We start from the raw sequence: 22417 nt of genomic DNA on the forward strand, positions 1-22417 counted from the left end.
CCACAAATATCCTGATTTAATTACGGATCTTGTTTCGAATTTTGACTCCGGCAGCACATCCAGAATAAAACCAAGTGTGGAAATGACCTCCGACTAACCTGGGTTACTCTTAACCAGTACAGCCAAGCTCAAATCAGTTATCGTAAAATTATGGGGTGAAGTATTTGAGGATATTATCTTTTGGCTGATGCATAATTTCAAACCCAAAGCTAAGTATTGCGGGTTATATCCCAAGAAAAGTCAATATCCCTTCAATTGTTCTAATCTAGCTTCAGCTGTCCATGATCATTGGGCGTTTAGTAAATGATTCTGGCTTAAGAACAAGTTGTACTTAGTAACAATGCTGTAATCTCATTTGTTTAAAGCTCATGATTCACTTGTCTTCGTCTTTAAATATGTGTATGTTGGTGTGTATAAGGTTGTCCCCTTTTGGTCCAAGTTTATCCCACTGAATTATGCACATTTTGGCGACTCCACCATCATCAGATCTGTTTATGAACTCCTGAGAAGGTGTATCAAAAGTTCACAAACAAAACTAAACACTAGTCAACTATTTGACATGTTTTACTCAACATGCGAGCTTGGGCAAGACAGTATTGAGGTGTGACAGACGTGTAGAGACTCGATTATAGAAGGACCACAGATCCTGGTAGTGATCTGGTTCTGACTTTGTCCTGATGACGTGAGTGAAGCATTGTTTGGGCTAGTCTGATTTTTTAATTGTAAAAAAGAATGTTGGACTGTAGGGTAATTTTGTAATTCAACAGATTATTTTTACTGGTTTTAATGTATTTGCAAATCTTGAATTGTTCCAATGCTGTCATGGTTCTGCCTTTTTGGCATATATGTTTACAAATTTTCTTTTATTTCAGTGTAGATTTTATTCCTGTGTAGGTTGATGGTAGATGGTAGCCAAAATAGGATTTTTGGTCACTGGTTTTCTTAGGAAGGTGTTTAAATCTCTTAAAGGACCTGCCAATTTTTCCAATGTGAAATTTATCATAGCGATAGTCATTGCAAAGCGTTTTTACAGCCCTCTTTTCGGTTTTTACAAATATCCTGTGATTTTTCAAAGAGAATGTTTTGGTGTTTTTTTTATATTTTGAAAGTGTCTTTATCCTTTTTTTCATTTCATATTTTAGTGTGTGGGAGATGTCAACCCCAAATCCTGATAATTGCATTTGGTCTTAATACAAATTTTGAAAAATAGGCTGATTTATTATTATTTTATACGATTTAAAAAATTAATATGTATCTATAACCTTACTGTTAAGACAAATCACCACTGAATGGGGTTTAACAAGTACCTATTTCCGATTTCAGTTGAGTTTGAACTACCAGAACATACTTCATGGAGACCCAAATTACTTGGAGGACCTCTGTTTAATGAAGGTGTGTTTGAGTTTGACAACCTTCATATTCATTGGGGTGCTCGGGACTTCATTGGCGGAGAACATAAAATAAACAGCAGAAGGTATGTGCACAACTTGTAATAAAATGTAATAGGACACTCTCTTAAATATGGAAGGACACTGAAAAAGGTTTGGAGTTTCACTAAAAAAAAGCAAACCTCAGTTTTATCACTCCATATAGAAAACCATTGTAAAAACACTTATGAAGTTGTTGAGCGAAGCGAGCGAAGCTCTTATACGTAGACTTTTATGCATTTCGTAATACGCAAACTCCTCCTAGACGGCTGAATCAATCGTTTTCAAATTTTGCATGGTGATAAAGACCATATCGGTGAGTGCCAACATCTATATGGTGTTAAAAAAGTCTCTCAGGAATCTGCCCCACTGGGTCTCAAAGTTTCAATGTAATCCTTATGGAAGCAGTATTTGACACATAAACAAAGACATATGATCAGCTGTTGACTTTTGAATGCAGTAGATAAATAAATAGCTGATAGCATTATTCCACAGATATTAGAACATAAACGGTGGTATGGATCATAAATATAATCAAATGACGACACTAGCTTGAGGTCCGTGACGTAGGAAGTGGTGAAGGAAGTAGTCAAGGTGAGCTCTCCGGAGTGTGGAAACTGTTTAAGACGATTAGATTTAGGTAGGTATCTGCATTCCTAAAATTCTATGGGAAGGGAGGAAAACGGGTCCGTGACGTAGGAAGTTGTGAAGGAAGTAGTCAAGGCAAGCTGTAAAGAGTGTGGGAACTGTTTATGACGATTAGATTAAGTTATCTGCATTCCTAAAATTCTATGGGAAGGGAGGAAAACGGGTCCGCGACGTAGGAAGTGGTGAAGGAAGTAGTCAAGGTGAGCTCTCCGGAGTGTGGAAACTGTTTAAGACGATTAGATTTAGGTAGGTATCTGAATTCCTAAAATTCTATGGGAAGGGAGGAAAACAGGTCCGCGACGTAGGAAGTGGTGAAGGAAATAGTCAATGCGAGCTGTCCGGAGTGTGGAAACTGTTTATGACTATTAGATTAAGGTATCTAGAATCCTAAAATGCTATGGAACGGGAGGAAAACAGGTCCGCGATGTACGAAGGGGTGAATGAAGTAGTCAATGTGAGCTGTCCGGAGTGTAGGATCTGTTTATGACCAATAGATTAAGATATTTGCAATCCAATAATGTTAAGGGAAGGGAGGTAAACAGGTCCGTGACGTAGGAGAGATGAAGGAAGTAGTAAAGGCGAGTTTTTCGTAGTGTGGGAACTGTTTATGACGATTAGATTAAGGTATCTTGGTATCTACAATCTTAAAATTCTATGGGAAGAGAGGGGAACAGATCTGCGACGTAAGAAGAGGTGAAGGAAGTAGTAAGGTGAGCAGTGTGGAGTTTGGGAACTGGAAACCGTTTGTAGCAGTTAGATTAATGTATCTGCAATGCTGAAATGCTATGAGAAGGGAAGGAAGCATGCCCACGACATAGAAAATGGTGAAAGAAGTAGTAAAGGCTAGCAGTGCGGAGTGTGGGGAATGTTTGTGGCAATTAGATTAACGTATCTAAAATACTAAAATGCTATGGAATGTGATGGAAACAGGTCCACGATGTAGGAAGTGGCTTAGGAAGTAGTAAAGTATGAAAATATTGTGAGAACCGTCTGTGGCAGTTAGATTAATGTATCTCCAATCCTAAAATGCTATGAGAAGGGAAGGAAACAGGCCCCACGACGTAGGAAGTGGTGAAGGAAGTATTAAAGGCTGGCAGTGCAGAGTGAGGGAACCGTTTGGGCAGTTAGATAAATGTATCTAATACTTAAATGCTATGAGAAGGGAAGGAAACAGGTCTATGACGTAGGAAATTGTGAAGGAAGTAGTAAGGCTTGCAGTGCAGAGTGTGGGAACTGTCTTTGAAAATTACATTAATGTATCTGCAATCCTAAAATGCTATGGGTAGAGAGGGAAACAGGTCCACGACGTAAGGGGTGGTGAAGGAAGTAGTAAAGGTGGGCAAGGTTGAGTGTGGGAATGGATTATGTATCTGCAATGCTAAAATGCTATGGGAAGAGACTGTAGACTGTAGGTTAAAATGATTATGAAGCACAAATCGTTACATATTTCGATACGTATTAGTAGTTATGGAAGGAGAGGGTTTTATGGAGAATTGAAATGAAATTGAAAATTTTCATATATGTGTGATTGTGATTGTATTTGTGATTGGAGGGGTAGGTGTTATTGAAAGTTGAGGGGAGGGGAGGGTTATTGAAAGAGAATGAGAGAATGAAAGTGTGAGATAGAATGAAATAGAAAATGGAGGATGAAGAGGGTAATGTAAAGAGAGAGGAATAGAGAATGTTTGGAGTTGTGAGTGAGAGAGAAATTGGGGGAGGAAGAGGGGTATTGAAAAGAGAGAGAGAGAATGTGTGTTGGGAGTGAGAGAGAGAGAGAGAGAGAGAGAGAGTGAAAGAGAAAATGGGGGAGGAAGAGGGGTATTGAAAGAGAGAGTGAGAGAGAGAGGAGATATAGGAGTGATAGTGATAGAGAGAGAGAGAGTGAGAGTGAGAGGATGATTGTTCATGATGATGATGATGTAATTGTGTTATGTGTTATGTGTGTGTGGGTGTGTGTGCGTGTGTGTGTGTGTGTGTGTTTTATAACTGCTTTATTCTGTATTATTTGGTATAGTTTATTATCAATTACTCTGTTATAGGTGTTGTACATTTTAATGGATAGTAGTATGTTTTTATAGTTTGTAAAATTAAAAGATTTGGGTAAATTCTTTAGTCGTGGTATGGTATCTTTTAATGTCCTGTAACCGTATGTTTTACTTCTTACTGTAACAAATTCTAGTATGGGATTATTAGGAGATGTATCTTTAAATTTACCTAAGAGAGTATTAGAAATGAAAGGTTGATCTTTTGTAAATGAAATGGAAGTAAATACTTGTATTGCAAATGAATCGTTGTCTGTGTACCTATATTAAATTGAACGGTGGGAAGTACTTTTTCAAGTTATTGTAATACATGTGGTACATGTATCTCTTACTTAGATCTAGTATTGAAAATCCTACAGGTATGGGTTTCTTGGACTGGACCCTTTTCTTTTTCATGAATATTATATAATTGTTTTCATTTAGAATTAGTCTGTCTATGAACGTAGGTTGTTTTATTAAGTACATGAGTTTCTTAGTGTTGTTGTACAGGAAGTATTTGTTTAGGTTTTCAGTTACTTTTTCTATTGACTTGCCATAGATTAAGTTCGATTGGAGTTTAAAGAAATTTGAGAGGGTTTTATCGTGTGAGTAGGTTGTTCGTAATTGGGTGTTTATGTCTATGTAGGGTTTTAACCAACATGATTGGTTAAATGAAATTACTCTATGGACTTTCTCTAGTATCATACCCATTGACAGAGCTTGTTCTAAGGTCTTGTAATGGATCACGTAATGTTTTCTATCTTTGAAAGAAGATGTAAATGTACCTCCTGTATACACCAACAGTATGCTGATAAATCACAATTAACTCAAATTGTTTCTGAATGGATTTATTTATCGTCAATTAATAATTTAATTTTTTCTTCTTGAAACCTCAACAGTAACAGTTGGTTTTATGGGTTTTAAATAGTATTACTTAATATACTTCTGTAGATTTGTCAATTTTGTTTCATTATTACTGACTTTAACAATTTCATACAGCATGGTTGATTCAAGATGTTCTTTTATTGTTTCTTAATACTCAATTGTTTAATCGTAAGAGACCTCCTTCAAACGTATCAACTTCCAACACGCGTCCCTGTATAAGAGAAAGTATCATACCATAATACGGCACGTTGCCATGTATAAACTCATGAAATCAATAATTGACAGTTAGTGGGTTTTCTATATTTATTTCTAACAAAATTTAAAATCTTTCAAATGATAACAAATTGAGCATATATTTTAGGTTTTACGACTTCTTTAATCTTATTATTTTTTTTTTTAAACTAACTCCATATTTTCAGTTTAAAAAAAAACTCAAGATTTGTAGATTTTGTTTTATCATTAATGACTTTAACAATTTCAATTTTTATATATATTTACTCAAATTTAAAATAAAACTACATATATAAATATCCCTACAGTTTCTATACAACCATTCATTAGAATGTCAGATTCCATTGATACTCCACTTATTCTATGTGGACAGTTTAAATGGTATTGAATTGATATATATATGAAGAAAACTTGTTCTATGTGGACAGTTTAAATGTTATTGAATTGATATATGAAGAAAACTTATAATAAAAAAAAACACACACACACACACATGAACCAATACCCCCACACCCACCATGAACAAGAACAATCACACCCCCCACTCCCACAATTACATCATCACCTTACATTATCAATGACATCATCATGTACAATAACACCTCCCCTAAATTCTCTCTCTCACTCCAAACCCCACATTTACCCTTTCACTCTCTCTCTCTCACACATCTATCTCTTCCTTCCACCCCCACATTCTCTCTCTCTCCCACCCCCACATTCTCTCTCTCTCCCACCCCCACATACTCTATTTCTATTACTCTCCCATTTCTATTACTCTCTCTCTTTCATTACCTTATTCCTCCTCCATTTATCTTTCATTCTCTCTCTCTCTTTCAATAACACCTCCCCACCCTCAACCTTCAATCACATGTACCCCTCCAATCAAAAATACCATAACACTAACATCAAAATGAAAATTTTCAATTTCATTTCAATTCTCCATAAAATCATCTCCTTCCATAACTACTCGTATTTAATCGTTTACAATAGAAATTTACAGCTGAGTTGACAACAGCTGAGTTTTACTCCATAGATGCTAAAAACGAATTTTATTTCTTAAAGAGTAAAAATGCTACTTTAGACCCACAATGCATGCATCAATGACGACTGTTTTTACTGCAGTATGACAAAAACAATATAATATGAACCCTTGATGACTCCGCTCAATTTTGTGGATGCATCTGCAAACGCCACCTAGTTATACTAACTTGTCAACAAAGAATATACTGTCTATTACAATCCCCAAAATTCACTCTACTTTTGTGATCAGAAAAAAGCATATGATTTTATAACAACATTCATCTGTTTCTTTCAGTGTTTGTATACAATTACACCTAAATAAACATTCAAAAAATTGTACTAAATTTTCAGTGCTTATAAATTATTTCAAAGGAAGTCTTCAAAATATACTTGTAAAATAATGAAATTGACATTTGCTGTGTTAGTGAACAGGACCAAAACAAAATATGCAAAATGTAAATAATTTAGTAGTTAAAACACTAAGATCAGACTCATCAGGTTATATTAGGCCTATCAAAGCAGTAAGTACCACTACTGCCGGACCAGGCGGTTTGGTCATCATTCACACTGAGGAGGAAAAGCGGTTTGTTTTTGTGAAAGAAAGTTCAGATTTTTTTGCTCCGGAAATTCCGCCCAACATCGTTCATGTTCCGGTGTTCCCTACCGGAGTGATCAAACCCTCAAGCAGTGAGGCTAGCACAAACACTGAGGTTCCAAATAAAGTGTGTAGTAGTTGTCAGACAAGCCCTCCTAAACAGGGGCATCCCCCACCATCTTCTAGTTCATCCCCGTCAACAGGACCAACTCCGTCGAATCCCTCCACGTCCCCACCTCCAGGTTCAAACCCCTCCAGTCCTTGTACATCCCCGCCTCAAGGGTCAACACCCCCTAATCCTTCTAAGCCTTCGCCTTCAAAACCCCCTTCTAATCCCTGTACCTCCCGTTCTCCAGGTACAAATCCTTCTAACTACCAAGGACAAGGATCAGGAAAATCTCAACCACCAGCACAACCCAAAAAAAAAACCCGCCAGAAGAAGGCAATCAAGAAACAGCAGTAGATCATGTGGTGTCTCCGAAATTTCCTCTGGTACCTCGGAACTCAGTTCGAGCGAATCCTGCAGTGACGGAGAAGAACATAAAATACAAACAATTACTATCGATATAGTTGGTAAGAGTCTAAACTAAAAATGACTAACTGTTACGCAGCCTGGAGTAAAAAAACTCTTACGTTTCAACAACTTGAGGATCTGCTTGCAATGTGGTGTCTTGAAACAGAGGAGGAAGAGGAAGTTTTCCATAGAATGGCCAGAGATCTTAGGCAACGAGAAGTAATTGTTCGTCTCAATCAAAAAAAAGTTGAAGAGCTTTTACAAACGTGTAAAGAGTTACAAGCAACTCAAAAAATTTTAAATTGCCAAGTTCATGATCTTTGTTGTGATTTGAGACCATTGGAAGATAAAATTTGTTGCTTGGAGTTGTTGACTTGTAACACTCCGTTTGTCGAAAATTCAATCTCTACGGCATGTTTGAGTGTCTCTTTGTTAGGATAAACCAATTGAGATCACTTGCTCAAGACGTTGCAATATTATTGGAAACTCAAGAAGTAATCAGGAAAATTACAACCATTCTTAGTCTTGATGAGAAGTTCCTCGGTGGACTTTTGAAGAAATAGAATTTGTGGAATGTGAACTATTATGTATTTTAGTGGCACATGAAAAGTTTCCTCATGTACCTAAAGTACAACTCAAACCTGAAAGTTTGTTTTCATCCCCATAGTTGCAAATGATTTGTCGTCCACTGTGTACTGTTTAATTTTTATTAAACTCAATAAATTATTTTTGTTTGATGTTCAGCAAGATTTTTTTACAATTTGTTTAGTGTAATAGAAATACACTTAAAGAGCTGTATTACAAATACATAAAATCACAGTGGATTTTACATAGAATATTAGTGTTTTTTTTTTGTTTTTTTTTACCATAGCCTAGTAGTACATTATGGGTTTAGCAAAAAGGAAAAATGTCATCATATTTACTTATTGTTTAATGCAAAACAGATTGTAAATATAACCATGTTAAAAAAAAAAACAAAAAAAAAGGTTCCGTGAATGAGGGTTGCTGGGGTAACTGTGTTATAAATTGAAAAAGGTAGCTACTTGACTAAGTTTTTATTTAAATATCTAGATATCTTACTGGCTAAATGTTTAACACCCTAGGTAGCAATACCACTTAATTGATATCCGCCACCTTTAAATGGCCATTTTTTAGAATTTTTTTATATTTTCCAAATATGTTATTTTCTTATTCTGCATACTTTTCTGAGTATATGTGTAAATTTTCATGTCAATCTGATAATTTTTTTTATAGAAAAATAAATCAAATAAAATGTCAGGTACCGCAGTTACACGAAATATCAGAAAAATTATATTTATAGGTAGGCCTACTCTAATATTTTGGTTTGTTGTTTATCAAAATGTTTTCAGACATATATGGCCCATAATAAAACAGGCATCCCTTTGATGTCACAAATAAATAAAAAATTAATAAATATTCGTATATATAACATCTATGTAAAAAAAGCCTATGGTATTGCCTAGTGGCAATATGCCGGTACAGAGCTTTCCTGTGTAGGCCTCAACTTTGAACTCGGATTCCCAAAAGTTGGATTATCCGTGTTTCTTGTTACAAAAATTTGAATAACTTCTAAAGTATTATACATCGAATTATGACATTTTTACCACCAAAATTTAAAATATGTCGGAAAAAATTTTAACCCTTTCCACTCGAATTATTTTGCATGGCTGTTCCCTCACACTTGCATTTAATTTAAAGAAAAATGGCATGTTTTTGGTTTTTAGTGTTTTTTTTATCTAATATTAGTTATTTAATAAGGTTGAGCTATTGATTCTTATTCAGCATAAATTATTATACAATATAAACATAAAATTACAATTTTAGTTTTAAAATTTTATTTTTGGTATGGTCATAAATAAACAAAAGCAAAATAAATTTTTACAAAATCCATATATTTAGGCAAAATAAAAATATAAAACTTTTTTTAGAGTATTGAAAAAATATTATTTACATTCCTTATGTAAAAACAAACAAAAAATATCAATTACATAAACATTTACTTGTATTATTATGAATAAAATATGTAAATTTCTAAAATTTGAGTTTTTGGAATTTTTGGTTTCCACGGCGACCAAACTTATTTCAAAGCCAACTAAATCGTTCGTGGTTGTTTTCTTTGATCCAAGGGCAGCTAAAATAAGTTGAGAAAACCATTGATCAGTCTTTCTTATCATTTTAAACATTTCTGCACTATATAAAGTGAGTTTAGAGTAGTTTAAAACAATGTCGCGGCAGCCGCGACATTCGAGTGGAAGCGTCAAAAATGGATGTTGCGGCCACCGCGACATACGAGCGGAAAGGGTTAAAAACCTTAACATTTCAAATTATAAAATACATGAAAGGGTAAAAAAAAAGAATTCCACCTGGAAACCTTATTCCTAACACTAATAAAACAAACAAAAAAGTTATTAGCCAAATTCACCAAAAAGATGAAAAAAATATAATTAAGGTGGCAGATTGCCTTCAATACATAGAAAAATCTATTAAATATTTTCCTACTAAATTGAAAGTATACAGAAGGAGTACGATACAGGCATTGACATAAAAAAATAAATGTTCGAGCAATGGCGCACCCAGGGGGGGGCTTTGCCCCCAAGAACCTAGGGTTAACTCTTTACGAGGGTCAGGAGTCAGCTGTAAATACGTGAAATTTTCACTAGTTTTTAAAATATCATTAACTTTAAAACTATTCTTACAACAAGATTTAAATTAAATACAGCAAGGAGCACGCGTTTTGTAACAAGTATTTATGCAGACAGACAGAGACAGCACAATGCTCACTTGACCTTAACGCACTCGCGCTGTGTGCTGTGTGTAGTTGACAATCGTTAAATTTTGGATCTGAGTACAAGATTGAATTTTTTTGTACAGTGTTTGTTGTGATGTTATCAAGTCAAGCTGTGTTTGTAGACTGAGTGGACTTGCAGCTTTGAATATTCACAGAGAAATTGAAGTCACTAGTACGGAGGTAGTTTCTATTCTCAAAAGATCGTCTAGACATCTAGATTTGGTTTTGTAAATCTGTAACTTTAACTTATATCTAATTTGTTCTAATTATATTTACACAGCTAAAATTATAATCGTATTATTTATTCCCTAAATACCAATATTGTTTTTGTATAAAACTCAAAATCACTTGTAAATAAATCAGAAAGTTGGTCAATAAAAAATGTTTTTCCACAGTAAAAAAATCTCTTTATTTGTCCCTAAATAGCCTAAAAACCCCCCAGACCCCCGGCAAAGTTCATACTCAAGGTGCCCCCCCCCAAATCAAAAGTCTGGGTGTGCCCCGCCTGTGTTCAAGAAATGTACTCCTAACATTCGGTTAGTTTTGCGATGACTACTTCCTCAAAAGTATAATCACCCTTTTTAAATAACCCATTTTATTTTTATCTCAATTCTTCAACAATAGATACCTCTATTGTTTAATTTCATAAAAGTACAATGGCATTAACAATATACCTAGGTAATTCTGCTTTACACAATTTTAATTTGTTACGATTGATCAAAATACACTTATGTCCTCTGTCGTTTGTTCCAGATATGCAGTTGAAGGGCACTGTGTACATTTTAATTCGAAATATGGAAACAAATCGGAAGCAATGAAGCATCCAGATGGACTAGCAGTGGTTGCTTTCTTTGGGAAGGTGATCAAAATCTGACTCAATAAACTTAATCTAGCATAAATAATTAAAGAGGATGATTAACGAGTCTATTAAAACTGAGTTTACATTACTCTGCATGGGAAGATTGTATTTGGAATTATAGTGCCATTGATTTTTAATAGTGATAGGCTAATAACCAAAGACTTTAAACATTTTTTGTAAACTCTAACATAACTTTTGTAAGCTCGGTTTTAGAGTTCATTCAAAAAATTTATTTTAAAAATATTTCTATCCCTCACAGAGAAGTAAGCTACAGAGGAACTTGCTTAAGGGAGCTTACAGCCCGAGTATGTTGTGCATGGAATATACTTGTAAGGAGCAGGGAAGAGCGGCGAGCACCGCACACAGGGCACAAGCTGGGTGTTCCTCCACCGTGAGCGTTGTAGTACATGAAAGCGAGGGGGGCGGTGTTGGACTTTTAAGACATTTGGACACTTAAGCATAACATAGAATATTTCCTCTGTACCTGTACCAATGCAACATCTCTGGAAGTATGTAAATTAGTATATTGTGCCTATATTGATTCTATAATAAGGTATGGTATAGTACTCTGGGGATCCAGTCCCAAAACAAAAAAACTTATAAACGCACAAAAATCAATTGTACGTACCGGTACCATGGTTAAAGTGTCAAAGAAAAAAAGTTCTAGACCTCATTTTAAAAGTTTAGGGATTTTAACCATCACAAGTATGTACATTTTTGAAATGATTAAGCTATTAATTAACAATATAGACAATTTTGAAGAGTTTAAATATTTACACATATTTATTCCACACGTCAGAAACATTTATATCAATTCCCAATACATAGACTAACTCTTTTTGAACGTACACCAAAATACATGGGTATACAAATTTTTAATAAACTACCAAAAAGAATCACCAACAATCCAAAAAACATACTCCTAAAAAAATTACACGAGTTATTAATTGAAAAGGCATATTATAAAATAGAAGATTTCTATTCTGATGTTTTCTTAACGGACAAGAATTAATTTAATTTTTTAAACTAAATTCACGTTGAATACATACCTTATGGCTTTCATTAATTTTAGCAGGATTTTATCTTATTTGTTGTTTTTTATAATAGTAACAATTAAAAAAAAATTTGAAACCTGTGAGCCTGTGAGTTTGGTATTAATATTCTTTAAGAACATGTGTTGTTTATTATTGAATAATAACAAATGATTCTGATTCTACTCATAACATGGGCTTTGTTAAATAAAATAAAAACCTAATTTCTTTATCCAACTTTTATTATTGTTTTTATTTGGTTATGGGCTACAGAAAATATTAAAAGAATGGATTTAAGAGTGAATGTTGAAAAACTGAGCAACTCTCAATCATGGAGAAGGTGGAAACGCCAGATGGAATTAGTTTTGAGACATCATGGAATTAGTGATCTGATTACTGGTGAAAGGACAAGGCCTGAAGAAACAGAGGAGCAGAAGCTTAAGGATTTCAAGAAAGGTGACACCTTTGCTCAGGTACTTATTGTAAATGCTCTCGACGATTCACATGTAGAATTAACAGCTACTTGTGATAGTGCTCATGAAATGTGGCAGAAGCTGTTGAGTATATATGAACAATCATCAAGTTAGAGACTAGATAGAACAATGGAACAGTTCTTTACATCTAGTATAACTGATGGAGAAGATTTGATCAAATATATCTCAAGATTGCAGTTAAACTTCAGAGAAGTGAATGATAAACTTAAAAAGAATAAAGCTTCAGAACTGCCAGAACTTGTGTTGATGTCAAGGATTATGAGTACACTACCTAAAGAATTCTTTGAGTTCAAGAGTGTGTGGGAAAGCATACCAGTGAAAGACAGAAGTGTTGATTTGCTAATAGAGAGAATTCGTCTGATTGAGTCCAGGCTACCTAGGTCTATGAATTCTGATAATGGTCAAGCCTTACAGGTTAGTAGAAATAGCACAAGTTCATTCTCATAAGGCAAAAGGCATTCTGTAAAGAAGAAAATAAAGTGTTTTATTTGTAAGGGACCACACTATGCTAGTCAGTGTCCAAAGAAATCAGAAAAAGAAGACAAGAACAAGACTGAGCCTAGAAAAGGTAACATTGGTCCATTCTTGTGTTTTGTAGCAAAGGAGCACAGGAAAGACAACTTTATTGCAGACTCTGGAGCATCGCAGCATATGTGTTTCCGGAGGGACTTCTTTCACACATATCAGAGGTTTACTTCACCAATTAACGTCACTGTGGGAAACGGTGAAGATGTTGAGGCAGTTGGAGAGGGAAGTATTCGAGTAAGTGTGAATATTGGTAAGAACCGATACATCACAACTTTAGAGAATGTATGGTACGTTCCCAAGCTAGGAAGGAACCTGATGTCAGTCAGCACAACAGTGAAGAAAGGATTTAGTTTCAAAGTAACTAAAGAAAAATGTGTCTTCATGAAGAATAACGTTGCACAGCTGTATGGACATTGTGTAAATGGACTATATGAAGTTGAAATGGATGTTCTGTTGCCGCATGCAGAAGCTGATAGAGTAGTAAACTGAAAACTGTCCAAGAGTGGCATGAATCTCTGGCTCATCAAAATAAGACACATGTGATAAAAACTCTTAAAAGCAGGGGAATACATGTCAAGGTAGAAGATGAATTTTGTGAAGGTTGCGTACTAGGCAAGCAACACAGAGCTACATACCATTCTCGAACTGTAAGGCCAACAATTGGAGGAGAAATAGTAAGTGGAGATCTCTGTGGTCCTATGGAAAACGTTTCTCTAGGAGGAAATCGCTACTGCCTGGTTTTCAAGGACTACTTTACTAAATTCAGAAGAGTATTTTTCATCAAAAATAAGACGGAGGTTACAGACTGTATTGAGACATACTTGAATGAATGTCAAACTGCTGGACTTGAATGAATGTCAAACTGCTGGACATGTCGTAAAAACGTTTATGAGTGATGGTGGGACTGAGTTTAATAATTTTGCAGTGAAGAAATTGCTTGCTAAACGAGGCATCACTATGAGAACTGTTATGCCTTATACACCAGAAGAAAATGGTTCTATTGAACGTGAAATGCGCACGTTAGTTGAATCAGCAAGAAGCATGTTGTATTCAAAAAGATTGCCAAAGAGCTTATGGGCAGAGGCAATGAACACGGCGTGTCATGTGATCAATCGGACAGGACCAACAAGTACAGATGGTACACCTTATGAACTTTGGTATGGAAAAGGACCAGCACCAATTGAACATTTTCGACCGTTTGGTGCAGAATGCTATGTGCATTTCCCAAAACAGAAACGGAAGAAATGGTCAGCAAAATCAGTTCCAGGAAAATTGGTTGGGTATTGCGATGAACGAGATGGCTTTCGAGTCTACAACGGTCACACAATAGTGGTCAGTAGAGATGTTGTCTTTAAACCTTATTAGAAAGGAGAGGTTGTCAGAGCAGAGGGCATCACAGAAGATTGGGCCAAGACTGTTCCTGATGAAGACAAAGAACTTGACAAAACCGTATCCATTCCTATCCTATGCGAAGACAAGAGTCAGCCAATCAATTATCAAGAGGAAAATGAAGAAGCTGAATCTGATGAAATTGAATATTGTGAACAACCGGAAGAGGAAGATCAACCTAATGAAATTGAATATTGTGAACAACCGGAAGAAGAAGATCGACCGGGAAGGCAAAGGCAACCACCTAGTTATCTTCAAGATTATGTTGTTGCAGCTGAAGCTGGACCAACATATAATGAGGCCGTTAGTAGTGAAGAATGGTTTCATTGGCAGGCAGCTATGAATGGTGAGATGGCATCTCTTCAGAAACACCAAGTTTATAAGCTGGTACCGTTACCCAAGAACAAGAAAGCAATTGGGGTAAGATGGGTTCTTACAAAGAAGGAGTAGATTATTTTAGCACCTACAGTCCTGTAGCAAGATTTGATACTCTAAGGACAGTATTAAATATAGCAGCACAGGAAAGCATGTTTTTGAAACAATTTGATGTAAAAACAGCATTTTTACATTCAAAGCTAGATGAAGAGGTTTATGTCGAGCAACCTGAAGGTTATATAACGACAACTCCGGAAGAGTGTGGAAACTACAACGTAGTTTATACGGCTTTAAGCAAAGTCCTAAGTGTTGGAATAAAAGACTTTCTGAGTTCATGAAATCTCAACATTTCAAACCGAGTACAGAAGATCCTTGTTTGTTCCTTCGTGAAGAAAATGGCGAAAAAATGTTCGTCATCATATAATGTGGATGATGGACTCATATGTGGTACTAGTGAGAAACAAGTGGATGTATTTGTGCAGAACTTGAAACAAAACTTCAAAATCAAAGTATCAAAACCTGAAACTTACCTTGGAATCGAGATTGTTCAAACAAGTGATGGAATAGTTCTCAGCCAGAGGGCATACTTAGATCAAGTTCTAGAAAGGTATCGGATGTCGAACTGTAACGCAGTGTCAACACCATTTGACAAATCCGATGTCAACACAAATACAAAGCCTCTATCAACAGAAGTGCCGTATCGTGAAGCTGTGGGCAGTTTGCTATATTTGACAAACACTCGCCCAGACATCTGCTATGCAGTTAGTATGGTGGCACAGCATGTGACTAGTCCAACCATCAAAGACTGGAACCAAGTCAAGAGAATCCTTCGTTACCTGCAAGGTTCTAAGGACTACGTTCTACACTACACAAAGCGGAGCGATGAACCGAAGATCCTGAAATGTTACACCGATGCAGACTTCGCAGGCGATGAAAACAGCAGAAAGTCACGTTCAGGATGTCTATGTCTGTTTGCTGGCGGAGCCATTAGTTGGTTTTCAAAGAAACAAAATTGTATTTCACTATCAACTACTGAAGCGGAATATGTTGCTGCTAGTGAAGCTGCTAAGCAAGTTATATGGCTTAAAGGCTTGTTAGAAGAAATCAGAAGTTCTTCGATCGAAGCAACTATGTACATTGACAATGCTGGTGCAGTACAATTAGCACACAATCCTTCAACGCATGGAAGAACGAAGCACATCAGTGTTCGGTTCCACTTTGTTAGAGAGCACTTCAACAAAGGATGTTACAAAATGGAACATGTACCTGGAAGACTTCAGTTGGCAGACTTCTTGACGAAGAGTTTACCTTCTAGTCGACTGAAGGAACTTTTGAACCTCTCAGGTTTGAGGGCAAATAAAAAAATTTTTTTTTGAAACCTGTGAGCCTGTGAGTTTGGTATTAATATTCTTTAAGAACATGTGTTGTTTATTATTGAATAATAACAAATGATTTTCATTCTACTCATAACATGGGCTTTGTTAAATAAAAACCTAATTTCTTTATCCAACTTTTATTGTTTTTATTTGTAACTTTTACTTGATGTCAGTAGTAATAATTTTGAGTTGTGTAAATTTATTAGTTATAGTATTTTTTAAATTTTTTATTATGACCACACTCCTATCCTTGTACGTTGTACTTTTTAAGATGTTTATGAGTTAATAAAGAATTTGAATTTGAAAAGATTACCTTACTTCTCTATGTATCACAAAATATTTAAAATTGGTGAGGTTTTAAGTGCAGTTGAGTATGCATGAAAAGAGTCAGAGATTTTGACTTTTGATTTTGGTAATGGGGACCTAGGTGAGTGTAAAAACCCATGTCCAGGGGTGGTCGACAACATAGGGGTGGGGGCCCAAAGTTGCGAAAAACGTTAATCAGAAAATCGCTTTTAACTCCCTTGTTATTGAACGTAAGTGAAAGATTCATTTAAACTGACTTTTGATTTTATTAATAGGGGCCTAGGTGAGTGTAAAAACCCATGTCATCACCTCCAGGGGTGGTCGAAAACATAGGGGCGGGGGCGCAAAGTTGCGAAAAACGTTTATCAGAAAACCGCTTTTAACTCCCTTGTTTTTGAACGTAAGTGAAAGATTCATTTAAATTGACTTTAGATTTTGGTAATGGGGACCTAGGTGAGTGTAAAAACCCATGTCGTCACCTCCAGGGGTGGTCGACAACATAGGGGCGGGGGCGCAAAGTTGCGAAAAACGTTTATCAGAAAACCGCTTTTAACTCCCTTGTTATTGAACGTAAGTGAAAGATTCATTTAAACTGACTTTTGATTTTAGTAATAGGGGCCTAGGTGAGTGTAAAAACCCATGTCGCCACCTGTAGGGGTGGTCGAAAACATAGGGGTGGGGGCGCAAAGTTGCGAAAAATGTTAATCGGCAAACCGCTTTAACTCCCTTGTTATAGAAACGTAAGTAAAAGATTAATTTAAATTGTCCTTTTATTTTAGTAATAGGGGCCTAGGTGAGTAAAAACCCATGTCGTAGCCTCCAGGGGTTAAAGTTTCAAGTCTCTATCACGTGTCTAAATGGTTAAGAAACTTTCACTGAAGTAAGTCACTTTCAAGCTTATTCCCCATTAGAATAACATGGGAAACCGTTATAGCCTCGTAACAGTGTTAGAATCTTTCAAATTTTGACATTAACTTACATTTTAGGGGTGAAGGAGCTGAGAAAAATATGTAATGATTAAAATTTAAAGTAAACTAAGGAGAGTATGGTACAAAGCATTAATAATAATAAAAAAATAATTATCTAGTAAAAAGTAGCGAAAACCATAAAAAATTGAACAAAATTTACCAATTTTTGAAAGTAGGGCGTTTTTTAGAGGTGAAGGGGTGTGATTTTCGGAAAACGTCTAGAAGGGTTTTGTAGAAAATTTAATTCCTGATCATGAACGTTCTTTTAAATCTTTTCTAGCTCTTACCCTTTTTGAGTTAAAGGTAGCCGTTTTAAAAAACGTGTTTTTTTTCGTTTTTAGACGTCCACCATTTTGGATTTTTGGTCGGGTTAAAATTTTAAAATGGGACTTTTGGGAATTTCACCGTTAATTTTGGATCCCATACTGCAATACCACCAAATTTCAAGTCTCTAGCACGTTTCTAAACGAATCAGATGAGCATACCAAAGTCTTTAAATTTCATAGTTATTCTTCGTAAGAATAACATGGGGCTCGTAAAAGTGGTAAAAACCTTTCAAATTTTGACATTAAACGAAAGTTTTGAGAGTCAAGGAGTAAAGTTACGAAAAAAAATTTAATGGGTAGAATTTAAAGTAAACTAAGTTAAATATAAAGGATTAATAATATTTGCAAAACAAAATTCTTAGGTAGAAAAAAATAGCGAAAATCATATTAAATTTGAAAGAAATTTACCAAATTTTGAAAGTAGGGCGCTTTTTGAAGGTGGAGCAGTGCGATATTCGAAAAACGCCTATAGGCCGAAGTGCTTTTTAGAAAATTTAATTCCTGATCATTTAAATTCTTTCAAATCTTTTCTAGCTCTAAACGTTTTAGAGCTATAGCCATAAAAAACGTGTTTATTAGTTTTTAGGTGTCAGTAATTTTAGATTTTTTAAGGGGGTTAGAATTTGAAAATGGTACATTTGCAAATTTCACCGTTAATAAGATTAATCAATTAATAATAAGATTAATCAATTAATAATAAGATTAATCAATTAATAATAAGATTAATCACGTTAATTAAGATCCGATACGACAATACTACAAAACTTCAAGTCTCTAGCACGTTTCTAAACGGTTCAGATGAGCACACGAAATCGACCACTTTCAATGCTATTCGCCGTAATAATAACATAGAGGGGAAATTCAAGATTTCTGGGGGGTTAAAATTTGAAAAAGTCATTTTTCAGAATTTTCCCAAGGGTTTGGGCCCAAGACTAAGAAGCGTGCCGAATTTCAACTCCCTATCATCCTTGAAGTGCTCAAACATTTTGTATACCTGAGTCAGATACATATGCGGCTGTATAATGTATGCACATGTGCCCCCACCCCTGGAGGCGACGACACAGGATTTTACACTCACCTAGGCCCCCATTACCATGATAAATACCCCCGCCGCAGCAAACCTGCAGACTAAGCGAATTTCCATTTGCCTGATTGGATTTACACTAAAATGCCTCCTTAAATATATCACATTTATTCCCTATTTAAATAGAATAAGTTTAACGAGTACTTAGGTTTGCTGCAACAGGGAGGGTGATAAAAAAGTGTTTTACGCCACACTACATTATTTTGACGAACTTCCCACGCAAGGATTTAGTCCAGAAAACAGCTGTTTGCCGCCAGCTTATTCAAATGGGGTTTCATTGCGTACTACTGTGCTGCAATGAGTTTTGCCGGACACCAATCAGCTGATTAATTTAGGTGGCAGTGAGTAGTTATAAACAAAAACAATGATTAGTGATTTTTAGTCCTTTAGTTGGTGGAAATATATCAGGATTTGTACGGATTTAGTAGTATGGCGTAAACTATCGTACGTAACTCGTCCAAAATGTGTGTACCGGACTCGTATGGTAATCCCGTACTCGACTTCGTCTCGCACGGGAACGACCACACTCGTCCGGTAAACACTTATTTTCAGGACTAGTAACGTAATATACTATTTTTTTTGTAAAATGTTAATAGTTAGTAAGAAATAAAAACATTTTCCAAATTTGATCAAAATATGTTCATAAAGAAGCAAACTACAACAGTTGGTTTATTCTCCATAAGAATAACATGGGAATTTTAAATTTAAAATTTTTTGGAATTTTCTCCGTATAGGCGCACAATAACGTTTCAGTATACTAAATTATTTGTTTTTTTAAGCTCTACAAAATGGTTTAGAAAGAAATTGTGAAATTTTGTGTTTTTATGGTCAAAAATGGGAAAAACCTATTTTTACCCCATAAAACCCCCCATAAACCCCCCCCCCCCCGTTCCCATAGTCCGATCATGCTGGTTCGCGAACTCGTTCGAATAAATGTAGGTTTACACGTTTATACCAAATTTCAACAAAATAAGATCATTTTTGCTCGAGTTATCGTGCTAACGGACACATATATATATATATATAATACTCCTTTTACGTTGTTTAGCATTGTTTAAATGGAAAAAGGTGGTCATACATTACGAAAACAACTAGTTTCTCTGTTATTATTTATCCAATCTTAACAAATAAGGTATCATTGAAGACTACATAAAATTTACAAACTTTTTTGTCTCTTGCACTTTTTTTGTAATGTTAACGGTTTTCGTGAAATTTGGCATCAAATATTTTAAATGGCCGCCATTTTGAAACGGTTAATGACTTTTTAGTATAATTTCTAACGATAAAAGGTCTTAATAAGATAAACATTTTTGTAAAATATCAAAGCTGTATCTCAAACCGTTTAGGAGTTATTAGTTTTTTTTGTAAAAAACACATAAATACCGACAGTCGGTAAACTAGACACCACAGACCCATGTTCCTATGGTGAAATGTGTTTGTCTTGACCTAAGGAATAACGCTATATACGTATGTCCAGAGAGTTACGGGACACCCTGTATATATATATATATATGAATTTGAACGGATGGTGTTTTTGGCCTCTAGGACCTCAAAAATAAAAAATAAATCGGTCCCGGGTCCAGGTCTTACCATGAGTACTACGGTAATAGCTTATTCCCTATATGGGAAATTCGCTAAAAGTAAAATTAAATGAATCTTTTACTTGCGTTTAATAACAAGGGAGTTAAAAGCGGTTTTCTGATTAACGTTTTTCGCAAATTTGCGCCCCCACCCCTAAGTTGTCGACCACCCCTGGAGGCGACGACATGGGTTTTTACACTTACTTAGGCCCCTATTACCAAAATAAAAAGTCAATTTAAATGAATCTTTCACTTACGTTCAATAACATGGGAGTTAAAAGCAGTTTTATGATTAACGTTTTTCGCAGCTTTGTGCCCCCACCCCTATGTTGTCGACCACCCCTGGAGGTGACGACATGGGTTTTTACACTCACCTAGGTCCCCATCACCAAAATCTAAAGTCAATTTAAATGAATCTTTCACTTACGTTCAATAACAAGGAAGGTAAAAGCGGTTTTCTGATTAACGTTTTTCGTAACTTTGCGCCCCCGCCCCTATGTTGTCGACCACCCGTGGAGGCGACGACATATATTTTTACACTCACCTAGGTCCCCATTACCTAAATCAAATGTCAAAATCTCTGACTGTTTTCATGCATACTCAACTGCACCTAGCGCCTGTACTAAAACTCTTTGTTTCTCTAGGCAGGGAACACAGACAATCCCCTAGTGGAGAAGTTGGTCAGGAAACTTCCCTACATCAGGCTACCGGGCTCGTCAATCACAGTGAACGCTCACGAGGCACTCGAGTGGCTCGAAGAACTTGGGGAACCTCGGAACTACTTTGCGTATCCCGGATCTCTCACCACTCCACCCTACACAGAGAATGTTATGTGGATCGTCTATCCTCGACCTGTCAGCTTGTCTTCCCGACAGGTGAGGCATAGTCCCGATTCCAAGAACTGTTAGACACTGAAGACATTTCATCTCGCAAGTAGACTTTTGAGCCTGTTGAAAAATCTTAGGGTTTTGTCCTGGGGTTCATGTCAGTTTCATCTTTGACGATTGATAAAAGTATTTTCAATTTCCATGTATAGTATTATAAAAATACTAGTGGCCTGTAGGGGCCATAGCCCCTAATTTAGACACAATTGTGAATATGAAGGCAACTTCCCATTTCACGGTAGTAAGTCAAATATATCTATGAATTTGTCCCTGAATTTTAAAACAGTAAGGCTCATTTCAGTAATCTCTTTTCGTGTATCGGAAAGCGACGCAAAAGCCATTGCACTGTTGTATTGCCTTTTGTTTTTTATGTAGTTAGAATCATGTAAAAAACAGCTCTTTTAGTTTGTTATTTACTTGTGGTTGTGGCATGTTAATGAGTCCATTGTGGCAACATACGTTGAAATCTCGATTTGTGGCCTCCTCTGCGAAGTGAAATGCACCACAATGCATGCAAGTGCTGTTAAGAGGGCCTAGATTGTAAGAAACAACACTCAACTCATTTTCCAGCGTTCTTTTGGCATAGTTAGGCCTTACATGACATTCTCCTTCAGCATTTCTTGTGTCAGTTGAATTCCTGGATCCTCTTCCATGTCTTGCAGGTCTTCCGAATTTATAAAAAGTTTACTAATCACTCATTAGCTCTCAATAACCTCATTGTCTGATAAAACCTAAAACCAAATTGGTACAAGTCTAAACATGCCTATTTTTACAGGTGGAAGCTTTCCGTAACATACTATCCAACAACTACCAGTTGCTCAGGAAAAATATAAGACCAGTACAGTCTTTCAACAGCCGACCTCTAATTTATGCAGTTTAAATAGTGTAAACATTATGTAAATAGTTTTTGTAAATAAATAATATGCTATTTATTTCACATAATTTGTTATTTATAGTCCCTATCTAATTGTTTAATTTTATTTGGAATTTACAATTTTACAGTTACTAGGCCAACAGTCACACAAAATATTTTTTTATCTGAGGGTACAATTTTAAGAAAATCTTTC

The 22417-nt window shown here is 35.7% G+C and overlaps 2 protein-coding genes across 2 annotated transcripts in view; both read left to right on the plus strand.

Moving 5' to 3' along the window:
* LOC128993117 (uncharacterized) overlaps positions 1-7290 on the plus strand; it is a 22781-nt gene extending 15491 nt beyond the window's left edge. Inside the window, exon 2 of the mRNA XM_054416874.1 lies at positions 6741-7290. Coding sequence (XP_054272849.1) covers positions 6741-7290 — 550 coding nt within the window. The remainder of the gene's footprint in view (positions 1-6740) is intronic.
* LOC128992538 (carbonic anhydrase 2-like) overlaps positions 1-22233 on the plus strand; it is a 22375-nt gene extending 142 nt beyond the window's left edge. Inside the window, exons 2-5 of the mRNA XM_054416162.1 lie at positions 1324-1474; positions 10904-11009; positions 21111-21341; positions 22126-22233. Coding sequence (XP_054272137.1) covers positions 10965-11009; positions 21111-21341; positions 22126-22230 — 381 coding nt within the window. The 5' untranslated portion in view covers positions 1324-1474; positions 10904-10964 and the 3' untranslated portion in view covers positions 22231-22233. The remainder of the gene's footprint in view (positions 1-1323; positions 1475-10903; positions 11010-21110; positions 21342-22125) is intronic.
* Positions 22234-22417: the final 184 nt, after the last annotated feature.

The sequence above is a fragment of the Macrosteles quadrilineatus genome, unplaced genomic scaffold (genome assembly GCF_028750875.1).
Source record: "Macrosteles quadrilineatus isolate MER2022 unplaced genomic scaffold, UCM_ALF_1.0 Scaffold_4__1_contigs__length_99947679, whole genome shotgun sequence".
Taxonomy (NCBI): domain Eukaryota; kingdom Metazoa; phylum Arthropoda; class Insecta; order Hemiptera; family Cicadellidae; genus Macrosteles; species Macrosteles quadrilineatus.